At 40.5% G+C, this 19,569-nt stretch overlaps 1 protein-coding gene across 3 annotated transcripts in view; it reads left to right on the top strand.

The window, feature by feature from the left end:
* Window positions 1-19,569, top strand: part of MBNL3 (muscleblind like splicing regulator 3) — a 109,736-nt gene that overhangs the window by 78,410 nt on the left and 11,757 nt on the right. For all 3 annotated transcript variants that reach the window (XM_064574585.1, XM_064574586.1, XM_064574584.1), the window contains exons 4-6: window positions 11,776-11,967; window positions 13,056-13,292; window positions 16,561-16,711. In XM_064574585.1, the coding sequence (XP_064430655.1) occupies window positions 11,776-11,967; window positions 13,056-13,292; window positions 16,561-16,711 (580 nt within the window). The remainder of the gene's footprint in view (window positions 1-11,775; window positions 11,968-13,055; window positions 13,293-16,560; window positions 16,712-19,569) is intronic.

The raw sequence follows: 19,569 nt of genomic DNA, 5'->3' as shown, positions 1-19,569 counted from the left end.
ATGGATCAATGAGTTGAAATGGATCCTTTAGAAAGTAATTTTGTCCTATTGAGAATTCATCTTGTCCTGATACCTTATAATATAAAGTTGCAATTTAGTCTTAGACCTTTCATTATCTAGATACTAATTGGAAAGGGGTATGTTGTCTTCATCTATTACCCATTTGGTCAGTGACTGTGTAATAAACTCACTGAAAGCTAAAGACCATATAGCTTTTCAGCTATGTAGTATTTAGATGGATACAATGAAAATGTGCTCTCAGCAAAGCCTATTTCATTATAAAATCGATTCTCAGAATTCAAGGAAATCCGTGTGGACAGGGCAACCCCTTCACTGGTACATCTTTATAGTTAGTGCACTAAACAGGTGGTAGGGGCCTTGATGAGTCACTGAAATTTTGCACCATGATCCTCTTTTTCCAGAAGGTCCAGACAGCTTTAAGTAAAGTTATTTACTTGTTTGTTTAGCATCGCCATACTAGTAGTTTGCCAAAAACATTTGCCTTGGAACTCAGCTGATTAGTTACATTGATAAATCAGCTCCCAGAAGGTCATATGGTTGAACTCCTTCTTCACACTCTTTCGTTAGCTTTCACACACTGAAGTATTTTAGTTCCTCCCTATTTCTAAATGGGTAAGGAAGAGAAGGTGTTCTAGATTCTGGGAATAGTATGAACAAAACCACAGAGAAGTGAATGTGTGTGGTGAGTCCAGAAAATGTGAGTAGTAGGGGAATAAAGCAAGGGAGCTTTTCACCCACCATTATTACTGCTTTTGGCCTCTCGTGGATCTCCCAATTTCAGACTGAGCAAAGAATAGGGGCCAGATTGTATTACACACCTGAGCCCAGCATGTGTTTTTTTTCTTAGGTCAAGAGACAGCATTGGGGCATCAATCAAATGCCCGGTTTCAGGGAATCAGAGAGCAAGGCCTGGGATAAAGTAGGGGTAAAGGCAGAAGGCAGACTATTCATCTGCTATTCAGCCTCCAGGAGAGTCTTTCCGTTCCCCGGCTCCACCATTCATGCATTATTGATCATGCTGGCTCACCCTGGAGACTAGGGAGTGGCTTTTTTTAGAGTCCAATAAGAGATCCATTGAGTTCTCCAGCCTCTTGTGCTTTCTAATTGAATTCTCCATGCTTTCTATAAAAGAATACATTTCCCTTTTTTTTCTTCCATGAGGGTAATTTCAGATTTCAGGCTGCAGAATATGACTGATATGACTCACAGGAGTACAATTTATTTTATTGCGTATCGTAAGATACAAGACATTACTTAGAAGACCCCAGGGAACAATTGGAAATTGCTTTTCTACCTTGTAGATTATTTAACAATGGCTGTTGTGATGTAATAAACTGATAAAAGATTAATTTCTGCGGTTATTATGTATACAAAAAACTAACCCCAAGATGATTGATATGATCCTATTTTGTGGTCTAGAAAGGTTTGTAGGCGTGTTGTAATTGCACTAGTGTGAGCAATTTTAAGTGACATTTACCAGTCTGATTTGAAAGAAATGTTCTTTATTATGGGTCTTGATATTACCATAGAAGTAACATATGATTTTACTTGATTTTTCTGGTACCTACGCTCCCCAAATAACTCTCTATCCCTTTTAACCCCCCACCACCCTGATAATCTGATTCTTCTCCCTAGGCTAGTCAAGCTTTTGTTTAAACTTCCAGTCCTGATATTTGTATGGTTGCATATTAAGCCGCATTTGGTATCACTGGCTTGAACTTCAGGTCTTTCCACAAAGCATACTTTCATCCGTTTCTAGGATACCAAGAGAGCACATCTGCTTTCAGAAAATTGAGTATGGTTTGCTTATTATAAGCCCCAGATAAAGAGAATGTCAACCTAAATGGGATGGTAGCTTCAGAACAGATTCTGTTCAGTGTGACTGAACAATGAATAAAAGCCACACCTAGTCAATTTGGGTGGAATGCTTGCCATAGCAGGCAAGTTTGTTCACTGTATTTAACAGGTCTGCATTGACATTTGCTAGTATAAAATTCCACCCCTGAAAGCTTTTGCTAGCTTTATTAAGGAAGTTTAGCAAGTGAGACAAGGGGCGTGACTCTCCAGTGTTTTTTGATGCAGTTAAGAGATAGTTTCTGATGTTCACAGCAAAGAAAAAAAAAAATCACGTCTAAGAACTCCCCCTGGCATAATTAGGAGGCAAACAGGAACCCTGTAGAAGAATTTCAGGGAAATCAGACACACTGTATCACTCTGAGGCAAACTAATGTTTTTAAATTTGAGTTTCACAACCAGGAATTTTCATTACAGGAGGAAGGATTCTCATTGGTGGATGTAATGTATGCATATATAAAGGTGATATGGTGTCATAAATCTATTAAAAACATTTCTGATTTAGACATTTTGCATAATCTAGACCTATCCATGTCTAGTAAACCCCTTTAGTTTCTCTCTTTGAATGTGGTGATGCACATGGAAACAGTTCTTTACACACAGGTGTACTTGACTGACCCAGTCAAGTGTATTCACCTGATGATTTATATAGAGGTTATTGGTTCAGCCATTGGGGTGTGCCAAGTCCCCTGGTCTGCTATATGTTTTTCGTGGCCTTCATTCCTGTGGCCAAGTTAGGGTGTTTCAAATGACAGAGGCTATCAAAATGGGTTCCACTCCAGACTTGTCCTTTATTGCAAATAGTATCATCTGATGTCTGTCTGAGCCTTCCCCACCTTTTTACATCATTTCTGTAATTCTGTGTACCAAATACATTTCCCATAAACAAGCTCATATGTTTATCTGACATTAATATAGCAAGGAATGAAGGTGAGGTAGCACCTCAGAACCAAAAGGGGAAAAAATAGGAATTTCCAGTAGCTAGGAGGAAGGGAGATACACTGACAAGGAACAGTATCTGGAGACCAGCGTTTTGAATGCTTTTCTCCTTTAATTAAATAGGAGCTATAAGGTGTTGTATTATTCCACGAAACTTTGGACTGCAACAGTTTTAAGCGAAAAGAAGCAGAGTTGCAAAATAATTTATTTACTTTTTCATTTTTGAAAATGTTAAGTACTTAAATGATTCAGTAAAGACAAAGGATAGCATCCTTCCCTAACCATGATACATTCTACATTTTGCCAATTCACATCAGAGTTACAGGTTTTCTAGTTCACGTAGTTCACCTGTAGTTCATATGGTTCATACACAAAGCTAACTTCATTGGCTGAAGTATCTGCTATCTCCCTATTGTCATGGCTCTTTTATTAAAAGTTATCATGAGGGGCGCCTGGGTGGCTCAGTCAGTGAAGGGTCTGCCTTTGGCTCAGATCATGATCCTGGGGTCCTGGGATCCAGCCCCATGTTGGGGGGGGGTCCCTGCTCAGTGGGGAGTCTGCTTCTCCCTCTCCCTCTGCCCTTTCCCCTCACTCGTGCTCTTTCTCTCTCTCTCTCTCTCTCAAAATAAATAAATAAAATCTTTGAAAAAATAAATAAAACTTATCATGATAAAAGGTGGGCAAGCCATTTTGTAGATTTAATGGAAAAGGAAACCATGTCTGTATTCCAGATGACCAGTCTCATGGTCAGTACAGAAATTACAATGTATTTTAATGAAGGTTCTTCAGAGGATTTTGCAGTGTATCTACTCTCGAAATGATAAATGATGACATTTTATTCTTTCATCTCAACGTGCTTACATCTACATGTTTTGTAAAGTGATTTTTGCAAAATATGTAAGTTGGTGATGACAGGCATTATGTATTTATCAGGTTAATATGCTCTTAATATAATCAGGACTGCCATTATCATGTCATTATCATTGACTGAGGTTGACCAAATCACACCATAGGAGTGTGTAGAGTGCAACTAGCCCCAACTTCCTCTGGATTTTACCATGTTTGCTGAAAGGCTAGACAAGATTTCACTTTTAGATATGGCAACTGAAACCTAACATTATTTATTTGTTCAACAAATTGTTCCCACAGGTAGGCTTACCTTGAGGTTAGTGAAAGCTCAGGGCCCCTCATTTGCATGGTCTCCGTCCAAGGCCCTGAGAGGAGCCCTAGCAATGTGTTTACATGTGTTTGTAAAGTTTGCAAAATATATTTGTGTATTCTTTGTTCTTAAGACTCCCCTCCTCTACCCAACTGCCTAAACTTCAGGCCCCACAGATCCTAGATTCACTCCTGATTGCAATTACTGGTCCAAAGTAGAGTCATTATTCAGGTTCTTTCCCTAGGCTGTGTATGTCACACAGCTTGAAGCTCCTTTTGTAGTCAAACAAAATGAGTCCCACCGGCATAAGTTTGCTGCCTTGCCCCAATTCTGTTAATACACAGTGTGAAACCTTGTTTGTTCAAAGGTTAAATGGAAATGCTACAATTTTGCAGCCAAACAGAGAGCATTTGTACATGATATCTTTTATGATGCCCCTTTCCTCTGATAGTAACAAGTCTCAACATTCTCCTGTTAACCTCCCTCATATATTCCCATGGGATAAATTCAACGTAATCTCCTCTCCACCCATTTTGTGTCCTTCTCCTCTGGGGCCGCTTAGCTCCGTTGGCTAGTGCTGGAGCTAATGAGACCATGTGGGCCCGTTAGCTTCTTTGTTCTTGATCACAGTCTAAGCTACAGCCAAATACTTCAAAACTACTTGGTGATCACCAGTGAGTTAAAGGCAGGAAGTTTGGAGGGCTGTGAAAATCTTTTTTCTGATGGAAGATAAAGCAATAGCAACAATCAACAAAATCAATACTTGATAATCTCACCTATCGGGGATGACTTTTTTCTTATCAAAACCATCCCCTTGGGGCACCTGGGTGGCTCAGTCGTTAAGCATCTGCCTTCAGCTCAGGTCATGATCCCAGGGTCCTGGGATCGAGCCCCGCATCGGGCTCCCTGCTCCGCGGGAGGCCTGCTTCTCCCTCTCCCACTCCCCCTGCTTGTGTTCCCTCTCTCACTATATCTCGCTGTCAAATAAATAAAACCTTAAAAAAAAAAAAATCATCCCCTTGCACAGATCAATATAGTTCAGTAGGGCCATCAGGAGACCTAGTGTAAAGCCTGGTTGCCCCCAGCACCTGATCATAATCTTAAACTGGTTCCCCCTAAACAATCCTATTTTGCCTTACTATCCTTTATACATCTACTAAATACTTTGTTAAAGATTTATATATTTATTAGAGAGAGAGAGCACACAAGAGCAAGGTTGGGGGGAGAGGGGCAGCGGGAGAGGGAGAGAGAGAATCTCAAGCAGACTCCCCACTGAATGTGGAGCCCAATGTGGGGCTCGATCCCACAACCCTGAGATCATGACCTGAGCCAAAATCAAGAGTTGGGCATTTAACCAACTGAGCCACTCAGGTGCTCCACATCTACTAAACATTTTAAACTCTTCTTTAGCGAGTCTCTGCTCTTAAACCATTCTGTGGATGCCAGTCATATTAACAATTCACTAGTCCCCTGGAACCACACATTTTGTAATAAGAAGTTGCATCTTTTGGTCTATAGTATCATTAAGCCATTTTTTTTCAGAACTCTGCATTGGATACCTTCTGATACTGATGATTTAGCCACTCCAGTTTAAAAATGCACACATACAGGCACCTGGGTGGCTCAGTTGGTTAAGCATCTGCCTTCAGCTCAGGTCATGATCTCAGGGTCCTGGGATGGAGCTCCATGTTCAGGCTCCCTGTTAACCGGGTGTCTGCTCCTCCCTCTCCCTCTACCCCTACCCCCGCCCCCCGCTCGTGCTCTCTCTCTCTCTCAAATAAATAAATCAAAAATCAATCAATCAATAGAAATGTACACACACATATATTTGTGTACGCTTGGACGGGCACATGCATGTGTATAAATTATCCTGTGCTTCTCATACCGTTTGATCTAGCATTTCCCATCTATGTAAAAAGATAGTTTGGGAGCAGCCTTCTGCTTAAAGTCTTCCTTAGCAGACAGCAAAACTGATGGATTTATTCAGTCTCTGTGCTACCACTTCTGATCCCTGATTGTTTCTTTTGTACTGTGATGTTTGAATTGGATTTTTCTAACTGGTAAACCTAAAAGTAATCAATGGCTTAGGAATCGCTTTTCATTCAACTCAGTAAATATTTATTGAGCATCTACTCTGTGCCAGACATTTAAGAAGGTAAGAGGTAGATAAAAAGATAAACTAGAAACCGTCTCTACCCTCAAGGAATGTATGATCTAACAATAGTAAGATGGTGAATTAATGTTCTTGTGATCCTCTTAATTTCTGATTTCTACCTGATCTTCTGTATTTTTTTTAATAGCTTAGGGCTTTTCTTTTTTTTCCTCTGTAGAGTTATCTATTAGCCATGCAAGGTTTTGCTTTGATTTGTGTTGTTGTTTTGGTGGTGGTGGTGGTGGTGGAGATTTGTTGAACTGTTGATAATCATAACCTTTAGCATCCATTTATTCTGGACTCACATGGAAATGTTTATAGTCTGCAGGCTTCTTGCAGCTTCTTTGCTTTTCTCAGCTCTTGTCACCCCCCCTCCATATTTTGTTCAGTACCCTTTGTTAAAATTGGGTAACACTTGATTTTCCTTTCCTAGTGGAATACTAGTTAATTGTCGCTATTATTACACAGTGGTTCACAAACAAATAATTTTTAGGCCAGTCCTTGTTCACTTTTCAGGAACAGTCAAAATTGCCTTGCCCATCTAAAGAAGAAGTCATTTGCCCTCTTGCCAAATTCTTCCCTGTAGTAACCATGTGGTCTAGACTATGCAGATCTGTGTTTAGGCACTCCGTTGTAAGTGCTGGCCTACTTTGCAGCTTCTCTTCTACCAAATATGGGCAGATCCAAACCTGACGTGTCCTCCCTTGCACGCTGTGTTTTATACCTTTCACACTCACAGTCATCTATTGATCCTTTGCCTACCTGCCTACCTTAGGTGCTTCCTCTTACTTGGAAACTTCTGTGATTAAGGTCAGAAAAGCCAGACCTAGATGAGGACAACTCTTCACTTTTGACCCTTGAATTTATTTATTTTTTTCCTAGCTCTCTCTTGGGCCACAGTGACTTATTCATTAACAAGTATGGTTAGAACATAAACACCACTATCAGCTTGCATCTGTTTATAAAGTTAAGTCTCTATTATTAAGGGACCAATTAACCAGTCTGGAGGTTCCACGGGCCTCCTGCAATGTGCCTTTTGGCCACCTCAGTCCCTGCAGAACATCACTCGGAGAGTGTGGAGATGACCAAGCAAAAACTCTGAAACAAAGATTATTCAGTTGAGCTCCACGTGAAGTTAGTCAAGTCTGGGGGAAACGAAAATTATACATTTCAGTGTGCTTGGGGATTATCTAAGGACAGAAATTCAAATGGTGACAGTGAGCGGAGCTTCCTTTTATACTATATAAATGCTTGTCAATGAGCAATAAAATGTAGGTATTATGAGTGCTAGTAAAAGTTAGGAGTGTTATTTTTCTGGTATTAAAATCGAGTCAACAAATCGTTACCAAATGTTTGCCGTCCTATAAAAGAAAATGTTTGGTCGTCCACCTCTAGACAGGAGCTCAGAGAGAGAAGGCCTCAATTATGTTGACTGCAGGCCAGGATTAGCCTCAGTGACTTAAAGTATTTTGCATTCATCCGACAATAATTGTAACTGACCTTGAATTTTACTGAAGTAGCTACGAATAGATCTAAGCTGTTGGGGAGACACAAAGATTGCTTTAGCATAGCATTTCACTTCTATTTCTTTATACTAGTTTGCGGGATAACCCATCTTAAATAATAAGTTAACATTCCTAAAATGTATGTGTAAACTAGAGATACTTATTTCAGGCATTCAGGCATAGTTTTTTATTAAGATGTTTCAGAATCCTTTAAGACCCAATATGTGCTGGCTCCTAAATTTTTACCTTTACAAGAGTCCATCTATCTTCCCATTCTTAATCACTGTGTAGTTATTGTTGTATAAAGAAATAGTTAAGAATCCTAATTTTAGTTCAATTAAAAAATATTTTAGTGAATACTGTAGTATTGGTTTCTAACACCAAATCTTTTCAACTTGCAGAATCTTGCTATAAGTATTAGATTTCTATATATTCACATATAAGATTAGTGCTTTACTCCAGAAACTGATGGGAGTGCTTTATTCTTTAGAATCCTCTAGAATGAGGGTCAGCAATGGTTTCTGTAAATGATGAAATAGTAAATATTTTAGGCTTCGTGGGACAAGAGGCAAAGTTGAGGATACTATCTACAACTTTTCGTTAATACAGGTCTCCTGATGAGCACAGTGGAATTTATTTAGGGATGCTAAAATATGAATTTCATATACTTTTCATGTGTTATGAAATATTCCTCTTTTACTTTTTTTCAACCCCTTAAAAATGTAGAAACCAGGGCGCCTGGGTGGCTCAGATGGTTAAGCGTCTGCCTTTGGCTCAGGTCATGATCCCAGGGTCCTGGGATCAAGTCCCGCATCGGGCTCCCTGCTCAGCGGGGAGCCTGCTTCTCCCTCTGCCTCTCTCTCTCTCTGTCTCTTATGAATAAATAAAATCTTTAAAAAAAAAATGTAGAAACCATTGTCACCGTCTGGCCATGCAAAAGCAGGCTGGTCAAGTCTGGCTCAGGGGCTGGAGTTTGCCAATCCTTACCCTAGAACATAAGCTCTTAGACAGTGGATAGTCCAGAGCCCTGCACCAGTGGTGAATTCTGCGAGGGCTTTGAACTTCCTGAGGAAGTTCCATAGACCAGAGTCCACAGCTTTCCAAGAAGTCCAGGATTAAGGACGATTAGGGGCCACCATCCTAGAGACAATCAGTGACTTTTAGGTACCGTGCAGTCACTCCTGGGAATTCCTACCTAGTAACTAATACTATTAGAGACACTGGGGGTAAATAATTGTCTAGATGATCTGGTTATTCATGAATCGGTTGTCTCCTGTTGGCTTTATAAGACTCAGAGGAAGCTGAAATTCCACACCTCTAGTTTTCAGAGGGAAAACCTCATATTTTCAAATATTTAGTAAAAGTAATTTAGGTTCAGGTGAATATCTGAAACATATTTTAAGTGTCCAGACTGTTTCAGGCTGTAAGTAGAAATCAGATTCAACCTGCTAGGAACTTTTCTCTTTAAAAGGTTCTTTACCCCACAGGTGGGTTCTTGTTAACTCCACTGCCATGAAGGACTACAGCAGAGGTATAGGCAGGATGAAAGTTGCTTATTAAAACTGAATGTGTGAGCTTGCAGGCTGCCTAACAGGTGGCTGTTAGCCAAAGCTAAGCCCTTGAATGTTCAAATTCATGAAATGGAATAGTGACCCTGGGGCAGAAGTGGTGGTGGGAAAACCAAAAATGTGCATTTGAAAGTAAATAAGGGGGAGCCCAGGTGGCTCAGTCAGTTAAGCATCTGCCTTCAGCTCAGGTCATGATCCTGGGGTCCTGGGATCCAGCCTCAGGGCGGGCTCTGCGCTCAGCGGGGAGTCTGCTTGAGGATTCTCTCTCCCTCTCCCTCTGCCCCTCCCCCTGGCTCGAGTTTTCTCTCTCGCTCCCACTCTCTCTCAAATACATAAATGAATCTTTTTTTAAAATTCAGTAGTTTTGGGGGCTCCTGGGTGGTTCAGTCATTAAGCATCTGCCTTCGGCTCTGGTCGTGATCCCAGGGTTCTGGGATCGAGCCCCACATCGGGCTCCCTGCTCGGCGGGGAGCCTGCTTCTCCCTCTCCCACTCCCCCTTGCTTGTGTTCCCTCTCTCGCTGTCTCTCTCTCTCTGTCTGTCAAAAAATAAATAAAATCTTAAAAAAATAATAAAAATAAATAAAAAATTCAGTAGTTTTTAAAGAGAATCATAATAATGGTTCTCACATTTATAAAAGGCAAAAAGCAAAACGTATCCAGGAGAAATAGTGTGGTGACTTCAGTGAGAAATTTACTATGAATGTCAGAGAGAAAAGAGAATTAGAACAGAGTACTATTGTGTGGTTCAAATACAGAGTTTTACCATGAGAGATTCTTGCTGATTTTTGAGACAGCCATGAATCCTCAAGTTGATAAAGCGTGCCTTATCATGGAAGCATGCCTGGGTAGTTGTTTCCAAGAGATTTCCATCTCATTCTATAAAATAATATCACATCAGCTAATTCCTGGAGCTTCGTATCTCATTTGATGAGATATGCCCTTATAGCTTTATATCACAGTGCCTTGCTGGGCTGGGGCAGCCCTAGACAGCTAGTCCTCCAACGTTAAAGCACCTTCCCTGACTGCACCATCAACTTTCCAGGTACCTGGTGTTTCCAGTGTTGAGGGTCCAAGTTCTTTCTGTCCTTCCTAATACACCAGTTAGCTACTTTGATAAAATCATCTATGGTCCAGTGCAAATCGGGAAGCCCCTTCCTTCCAAGTTGGCATGTGGTTTTTTTTTAATGGGCTTCATGGAGAAGGTGTGCAGGTGAAAATCTCAAGTCAGACCAGGGGGTGGGTGGGTGAATATATATAGCCCCTCACTTCGTACTCCACAGCCTCCCATTCTACCTGCATATAGAGCTGTTCCTATTTGTGTGATTTAGCAGAACGTATGGGTACAGCTTGATGGTGCAGAAGATTCATTCTTTAGCGAAAGACATAAAAAGAAAGCAGGAGAGAACTCACGGCATTAGCAACACACCGTGAGACTCCACCAGGTATACATCAGTGCACTAACAACCTTATAGAGTCCCTGCTAGAAATGTACCACATTTAGCCGTGGTTTGTCCTTAATTTGTTCAGTGCTTACATTTCTTTTTAAACTTTATCATTGATTCTATCAGTCATTCACTAAGAATGGGGTACTGTAGTGGAGACAAGAGAACTATCAAAGAAATTAGAACCACACTGAGAGGAAAAGACACCCACTTTGGAACAAGCTGGAAAATAACACATAAACTGATAAATTACATGGTTACAGATAATAAAGGCAATACATATATCAAGCTCTTTGAGATCGGGACTTTTGCAAGATAGAAAAACCCATGGGAGCCCTTTCCATTGCTCCTGCTTTCCTTTACAAGCTGTGCTCTAGTTGATACACCTTAAAATCCTGTCATCTTATTTCTTCCTGCCTAACAGGGATCCTTGGAGCATTTTTTAGGGCTCCTTTTGGACTGTGGATATCATCTGGCCCCCTAGGTAAAGATGAGGCTGGGCAAGTCAGATTCATTTGTGAAGTAGAACCCCTAATTTAAAAAAAAAAATGACCATACCCATCTCATTTTGGGTGGACAGCAAGAAGTTGTTAGAACTCTCACTTTTCTTTAATCTACCCCTTTCTTCCACACTCCTTGCTGTCTTCCGTAATGGAGAGTGGGCCCAAAAGAGAAGTAAGTTGTTGATAGGGTTGGTGGGAACTTCAGCAGGCTAGAACCGGGCAGTGCTAATAGGAAAGAAGAAGGAATGGGGAACAAAGGGGCTTTCAGGAGAACCTGAAGTCGGCCTGCAAGGCACATTGCCTGTATATATGATATCGTCCGTGGCATGGTTTTTAGGTTAAAAACAGAAGCGCAAGAGAAGACACATTTCAAAGACATTCCATCAATGAGATTTAATGTGGCTAATTCATGACTCAAAATTGTGTGCCTGGTTTGATCAGTTTACCAATAAATTTGTTACTCAATGAGATTTGTTGGTTTAAAGCAACTCCTGTGTGGTAATTAATATGAGACTAAAAATCAATCGGTAAATTTGGACATGACTTAGGCTTTTTGAAAGAGTGTGTCCTTGTGTAATAGTAGTAAGAATCTATTTACCTCTAATACCTTTTTTCTCTTTTAAACATACAGACTTCTTTTCCTGTGAATCCGTCACTTGCAGCTAATCCTGCAATGGCTTTCAATCCTTACTTACCTCATCCTGGGATGGGCCTGGTTCCCGCTGAACTTGTACCGAATGCACCTGTTCTGATTCCTGGAAACCCGCCTCTCGCATTGCCAGCAGCTGCTGGTCCCAAACTGATGCGTTCGGATAAACTGGAGGTACTGGTGTAGAACTATGTAAATACCTATAGGGTAGCTATTAACCGCATGCACAAAGCAACATTCTCAGAGCCCAGGGTTTTGAATGCTTTAAACAAGGGCACCTGGATTTCTAGCTTATGGAGTACAACCTCGGGAAAACGGTAAAGGTTTTACTACTGCAGTCGCACCCTGCTGTGAAGTGCATTGATTCGGTCGTACAACAGGTCAAACAATGTCTTAGCGTGCCCAACCGCATACTCGCTGTGGAACCCGAAGCCTGGTGGGAACGTTCCTTTTCCCCAGGCTCCCGCTTGACAGACTGCGATGAACTGTAGTGTTAATGAGTCTCAACTTGCTAGAATAATCCAACTGGGGGATGGAAAAAAAAAAAAAGTAGACTAACTCTCTATGAATGCAGAATGTGAAATGAGTATCATAGAATCTAAACCTTTTTCTCCATCTTAAGAATGATGGACTAGATAATAAATATCCTCCCTGCCTATGAAAAGGCAATCTAAAAGAAACTTCAAACAGCGTTTTGATTTAAGGAAGTCCTTCAGTCTTCCCTTGTTATGCTTCATAGATTGAAAGAAATAGCTAGTCCGTTTCATACAGAGTCAAAGTCATTGGCTGACTTAAATGCCTGGCAGTGTATCGTAATAGAATCTGATTGTACACGTAGCTCAGTCGTGAGCCACGATTTTGCTGGGGAAAACTGCATGGCTGTGTGATAAAGACTCATCTTGGAGTCGAGCAAAACAGCCGCCTCTTGCAAATTTGGCTAATTACACTTCAGGCTGTGAATTAACTGGAAGATTATTAAGTGGTTTTCCACAATACTTTTAAGCACTTTGATTTCAACGTAAGGAAGACAGACAACTTTGCTTCAGAGGGAGTAGAGTATTTTTCCCTTGGACTAGAAATGTCTGTGTTTACACCTCACACTGAATATGGATTTACCTTATCCTTCAGCTTTTTAGGTTTTTCCTAAATAGATGACAAAATCATGTAGACTACTGCTCTTGCATTTGCTGGCGAAATAAATAAAAGCTAATCACCTTCCAGGCATCAATGTGATGTGTGTTTTTGTTTTGTTTTAATTTAAGGTTTGCCGAGAATTCCAGCGTGGAAATTGTACCCGTGGGGAAAACGATTGTCGCTATGCTCACCCCACGGATGTTTCCATGATCGAGGCAAGTGATAATACCGTGACAATCTGCATGGATTACATCAAGGGGCGATGCACCCGGGAGAAATGCCGGTACTTTCATCCTCCTGCACACTTGCAAGCCAAACTCAGGGCAGCTCATCACCAGATGAACCATTCAGCTTCCGCCACTGTGGTAAGTAAGAAGGAACCAGGTGTTGTGGACCGTTGCGGGGTAAATGATAGTATATCCCCCAGCTTGTCCAATATCCTTGTAACCATAATCTTGGATAGTCATGAATGGATCTTACTCTGAATAGCCAGGGTTATAAGCTGGAAAAGAGAGAACCTATTTATTCTGCTTCATTCACTGAAATTTTGTCAAGATAATCGTTTCAAAGCTTTACTAACGATTTTCATTGACCGTGCTTTTTTCCCCATCTTTAGAGGAAGGCTACATTATGTAATTTAAACAGGAAATTATTTTTGAGTGGTTTTTGATAGCCTGACTAATCCTAATAACCTACAAAGGCAGAAAGTTACCTCTCGGCCCCGTGAGCCACCTTCATGGACACTGTGCTAGTAAGGTAGGAGGTCGGGAAAATATACGCACAGCACTCCAGTGTGATGGGTTGAGAAATAGGAATTAGTGTTACTTAAATTGGTCATAGCTATCAGTGACTTTGATAAGCGACTTGCAATTTCTTTTTTGACATGGGCCTTTCCTCGTGTCATAGGGTAGAATAATCCCAATAAGGGAGCAAACCCTGAGGAAACCTCATGATCCCGAAGCCCATGACAGGAACTTACCACTTCCTAAACGAGATGCATTTATTTTCAAACATCCCTATTTGTGAAGAAGTTTTCCCTCACATTGAGTCGCAATCTACCTTGCTATCACTGGAACTTAACACTAATTTCATTACACAAAATAAGTCAGTCCCTATTCCATAGGAGTGGGGCTCTCGTGTCTTTTTTCTAAGGCAAGTACTCCAAATTTCTCCAAACTTTTCCCAAGGAGTATAGATGGAAGGACACAGCACCAATTCTCCCTTGATCTGGAAATCAGTCTGTTGATGAATTTTTTTTTTTTTTTTTAAGATTTTATTTATTTATTTGAGAGAGAGAAAGCACAGGAGAGGGGGGAGGGTCAGAGGGAGAAGCAGACTCCCCGCCGAGCAGGGAGCCCGATGCGGGACTCGATCCCGGGACTCCAGGATCATGACCTGAGCCGAAGGCAGTGGCTTAACCAACTGAGCCACCCAGGCGCCCCCTGTTGATGAATTTTAAAAAGACTTCACCAAGTGGTTTTGGTCTTAAATTCTTTTGAATGAAGGGATTTTAAGCTACAGAAATAGCAAGGTCTCCAAAATGTTCAGTGCAGATTTTAAACCTCCAATTCTTTGATCACTTCTGTTGGTGGCATAGAGTTTAGGAGCAGTGTGGGTCTATAATAGAGAGGAGGAATACAGTAGGCCCCCTAAAAAGAAAGGTTCTCACATGCCTGAGATATACAAGGAATGGCTTGTTTATGCCATTGAACACCTGTTCCGTGCTCAGTCATGGGGCCTTCATATGTATGTGTCCATTTCTCATGACTTGGCTGTGTTTGGTAGAAGACATATAAGTCAGCCCCAAATTTCCATGTAGAGAGTTAACTATTTGTTATCTGGTAGGCCTTCATTTGGTACTTGTGAATATCAATATAAAATTCCTTTCTGAGTAACTGATCAGAGCAGGATCTTAGCAGGAAGGTCAGATTGGCCACCAGAATTGGTTCAAGGTAAGATCAAATAAAGGAGGCTTCTTGAAGAAATGTAAGCTTTCTGGAATACTACTCAGCCATCAAAAAAAAAAATGAAATCTTGCCATTTGCAACGACGTGGATGGAACTAGAGGGTATTATGCTAAGCAAAATAAGTCAATCAGAGAAAGACAATTATCATATGATCTCACTCATATGTGGAATTTAAGAAACAAAACAGGATCATAGGGGAAGAGAGGAAAAAATAAAACAAGACGAAATCAGAGAGGGAGACAAACCATGAGAGACTGTTAACTCTAGAAAACAAACTGAGGGTTGCTGGAGGGGAGGAGCGTGGAGGGATGGGCTAACTGGGTGATGGACATTAAGGAGGGCACATGATGGAATGAGCCCTCCTTAAGTAAGACTGATGAATCACTGACCTCTACCTCTGAAACCAATAATACATTATATGTTAATTGAATTTAAGGTTTAAAAATAAATTTAAAAAATAAATAAAAGAAGCTAGACATAAAAAAGAAAGAAATGTAAGCTTTCTGTATTTTTAAAGATTCAGAGTTGAAATGCTTTGTAAAAAAGTTTTTTTGTTTTTGTTTTTTTTACCTTCTTCATGTTCATGTGCGTAGCTCAGCTTGACTTCACTGAAAGCAGTTTGTATGCATTTAAAAGCAAAAGACGCGAAGGGTAAATATTTAGTTCCCAAAGGAAAATAGAGATACCTTTAGACTTTGTGATCCACAGGAAAAAGGAGGTCATGGCTTGCCCCCTTTTTGGCATGTGGAATGCTAGTCACTCAACACAAGTGTTCCTATCTCCTTAAGAGTTTGGAGCATGCCTAATTCTTGTCACTGGGACATGTTTTTTAAGTCACATGTAATTTGCTGACCAAAAAAAAAAAAAAAAAAAAAAATGTAAAAAGTCATGTCAAACTTCTCCAGTGAATCTGATCCAGGAGCAAATCTGAGTATTATAAGCACAGTGGGATTTTGAAAGAAGTGTAGACATGAAAGAAGGATTTTAAATTCTAATGCATTTTAGAATTAAACCTGACAAGGACTTAATGAAGCCAGTGATACATCCTGAAATGCACAGCGAGCACCTGTAAATGAGAATTGCACGCATTTTGCTGTCTGTGTTATCTGGGTGAGGCGGGTGGTGGGGAAGAAAAGAATTTGCTTTTCCCTCACACGTTAGTTGGGAGAAGCACAGTTATGGATTTGGACCTGAAGTCCTTCTAGAATTTAGATTTTGTTTTATGGAACTACAGTATCATCTGTTTTATCACCATCACCATTGATCTCCTAGATCCATGTTGAAATTTTAGCTGGCCAAAATCCCTTTCCTGCTCTATCTGTTGCTTCTGCCCATCTCATTGTAATAGATTCATGGATGAACATCCCCGAGATGTTAATTTTAAATGATTATTTGCTGTTAAGCTTGAGGTCACATCTTGCTCAAGTGAGGAGGCCCCTTTTTATTGGCCTAGATGAGTGAAGTTGAAAATCAGGGGTTTTTTTTTTTCCCCTGTATGTGTATTTCCCGTTTGGGATTAAGTACTCATCTAGTCAATTGCTCAGTGGATAGGCTGCCCTGGCGAAGGGTTCCCGGGCCACACTATCCAACTGCTGCCTGCTTGCTTTGAGAACATTTTTTACTTTCTCTGGTGCTATTTATTAATCCCTCCCTCCCTCCCTCACAGGCCCTCCAGCCTGGTATGCTTCAGCTGAGACCAAAGAGATCAGCACTTGAAAAGACCAATGGTGCCACTCCGGTCTTTAACCCCAGCGTTTTCCACTGCCAGCAGGCTCTGGCTAACCTGCAGCTCCCGCAGCCAGCATTTATCCCTGCAGGTGAGAACAGGCCTCTAGGCCACGCGAGTCTAGCCATGTTGTGAATGGGTACAGCGCCCACCAGCTGCCAAAGAGCTTTAATGGAGAACTGTGGACAGGGGTTTGGGTTGGAAATAAAACAAGGCTGTTAGACTTGCTCTGCCAGTCTTTCGGACCAAATGTCTCCATGATTCCTTAAAAGTAATGGTTTGAAATCAAACGAGGAAAAACTGTTGACATTTTTCTTTTTAACATTTCTTAGTTTTTGCTTCTGATGATTGTTTCACTTGATTCAGTCTCAAACTAATTCCTTGACTCTTAGGTATCCCCTGAAAAGACACTGGTCACCCTTCAAAAAAAAAAAAAATGTTTCCCAGCTTCAGCATTGCAAAAATACGTCATCTGTATATCTTTGATATGCCAAAGATAGTTATAATAAACCTACCCTTGAACTTACAGTGTAGTTATAAGACAGTATAGTGTGTGTGTGTGTATATGTATATATCTCACATACTTTTAGCCTTTAACTCTTATACCAGTTAATATAAAAAATAGAGCAGGGCGCCTGGGTGGCTCAGTTGGTTAAGCGACTGCCTTCGGCTCAGGTCATGATCCTGGAGTCCCGGGATCGAGTCCCGCATCGGGCTCCCTGCTCGGCAGGGAGCCTGCTTCTGCCTCTGACCCTCCCCCCTCTCATGTGCTCTCTCTCTCTCATTCTCTCTGTCTCAAATAAATAAATAAATAAATCTTTAAAAAAAAAATAGAGCAGTTTATCATATTTTCCTGATACTATGCAGGATATTTTGTTACCTTCTACATTCAAATATATGTAATACCATAACAGTTTTGTACCAAACTGAATAGAAAATTTTGTTCAAATAAATACCACATATGAGGAGAAATACTTTTCTTCCTGTGGTTCAGTACTTTAAGAATGAGCATATATTAGGAATAAATTGAAAATACTAACCACTGGGAGTACAGTGGTTTTTGTTTTTTTGTTTTTTTGTTTTTTTTTTTTTACCAGAATCATAAATGCCCCGGTTTGGAAACTATTATTAAATGAAACTGCTATGCTTTAAAATTAGTTTAGAGAACCTTATTGACTATATAAACGTACTAAACACATGGTATTATATACCTACACTTGAAAACACCCATTGGTTAATTGTTAAATTAATCAACTAATTAATTTAGAAAGAAGCCATAGAAAACCAATCTTTAACCACAGTAGTTCTTTATTTAAAAAAACAGAATTTTTACAATTTTTAGACTTTTTTTGCTGGCTATGGCTAATTTAAAGTCTAGATTTAGGAGCGAAATGTCAGAAGAATCCCTTTCCCCCTAATTAATAGCAAAATTAAAACCTGTTGGGCTGAGCGCCCCCTCTTGATGAAAAACCTCTTTGCTCTGTGTTCATAGTCAAGTTCACCGTTGTGAGGTGGATGAGGCTGTGGTAATAGGTGTCCAAAATAAAAATGCAATTTAAGCAAGGTAATTCCTTTAAAGAAACAATTAACGTTCAGTTTTATACCTAAGAATCCAAGAATTACTTTGATTACCTGGGTTGGGAGCTTAAAACTAAGCTGTAATTGTGAGCATGGGAGTTTACTGGATTTGCATGTGCTCATTAATTAATATTGCAAAGAATATCTTTCTAGTTAAAAATGATTTCTCTCCGTAAAGATTTAATAATGAAATCTCTCTCATTTACTTTTCACGCTTTTCTGCATGGTGTGCAGGGCCAATACTGTGCATGGCACCCACTTCAAGTGTTGGTAGGTTTTGTACAAACACTCTCAACTTTTTCTAATCCGAAAATAAGTGTTTTTCTGTCATGACTGTGAAGGAGATGAGTGATGTGGTTCATGGGCCACCAGCTTGGGAGGAAGGGGCATTTGGAAAGCGTCAGGGCACAAAGAAGAGAGAAAGCAGGCAAGGTAAAGAAGCTTGGAAGTGGTATGGTGGCCTGCCTTTGCTCTGTGGAAGGCTGAGCATATTGATGACAAAAGTTGCAAGAAGGTACTTAACTTCTCACTGCAGTTTCACCACTGTGGCTACCAGACCTTTCCCTCTCCTACGATTATAATGCAGCTATACCGTGATTAGAATAATTTATATGTACAGATATCCTAGAAAACGAGTTGCATCGCTAAGCGTAAGCAGCTTAGGGTACTTCATCCCCAGTAGGAAGAAAATAAGAGAATTCTGCACTTTTGTATCTTAAAACTGATATTTGTAGCACTCTTTGGACATTTTCTGAAGAGTGAAGATTTAATAGGGTGCTGTCTGTTTCACATCTCTGTCATTGTGGAAAGACAACAGTGCTATGCTCTTGAGTCCTAGGTGATCGCCCCTGGGGCCAAATACTGACCCTGCCATTTCTCTCCTTTCATCCTAAAAATTGCAGCTGAACTATTTTGAAACATTTCCTTAGCCAGCCAGAATGGGCAGTTTTCTTCTTAGCTTTACACCTGTTGCTTTCTAACGTGTAATTCATAAAGTATAACAAAACAGTTCTTGCCCCCCTTCCCCCACCAAAGTTATCCACAAGATCTAAATCATTCTATGTTGACAAGGAATGAGTTAGGCAAAGCTAGAGCCTTCTGTAGTGTTCTGGGATGAATTCTGTAGTGTCCTGGGAGGAAATGCCAGGAGCATGGGAACCAGGCACAACAGAATCCTTTCAGAATGACTCTTTGGGGATATGTGATTCTTAACAATCACTTACCCGCCGATCCTTTAATCAGTCACCAATACAATCTGGTAGCCACCTCAAGACCATTTTTACGTCACTAACATTGAAGAAGACAAGAAAGTTGACTTGTTTCCATTGTAGGAGTTCTCAGTTCCTCCAGTCCATGGGCACAGACCAGGGG

This window comes from Mirounga angustirostris, unplaced genomic scaffold (genome assembly GCF_029215605.1).
Source record: "Mirounga angustirostris isolate CCGP_5_RB_7025 unplaced genomic scaffold, mMirAng1.0.hap1 SCAF_11, whole genome shotgun sequence".
NCBI lineage: Eukaryota > Metazoa > Chordata > Mammalia > Carnivora > Phocidae > Mirounga > Mirounga angustirostris.
This window is presented reverse-complemented; position numbering and strand designations above follow the sequence as displayed.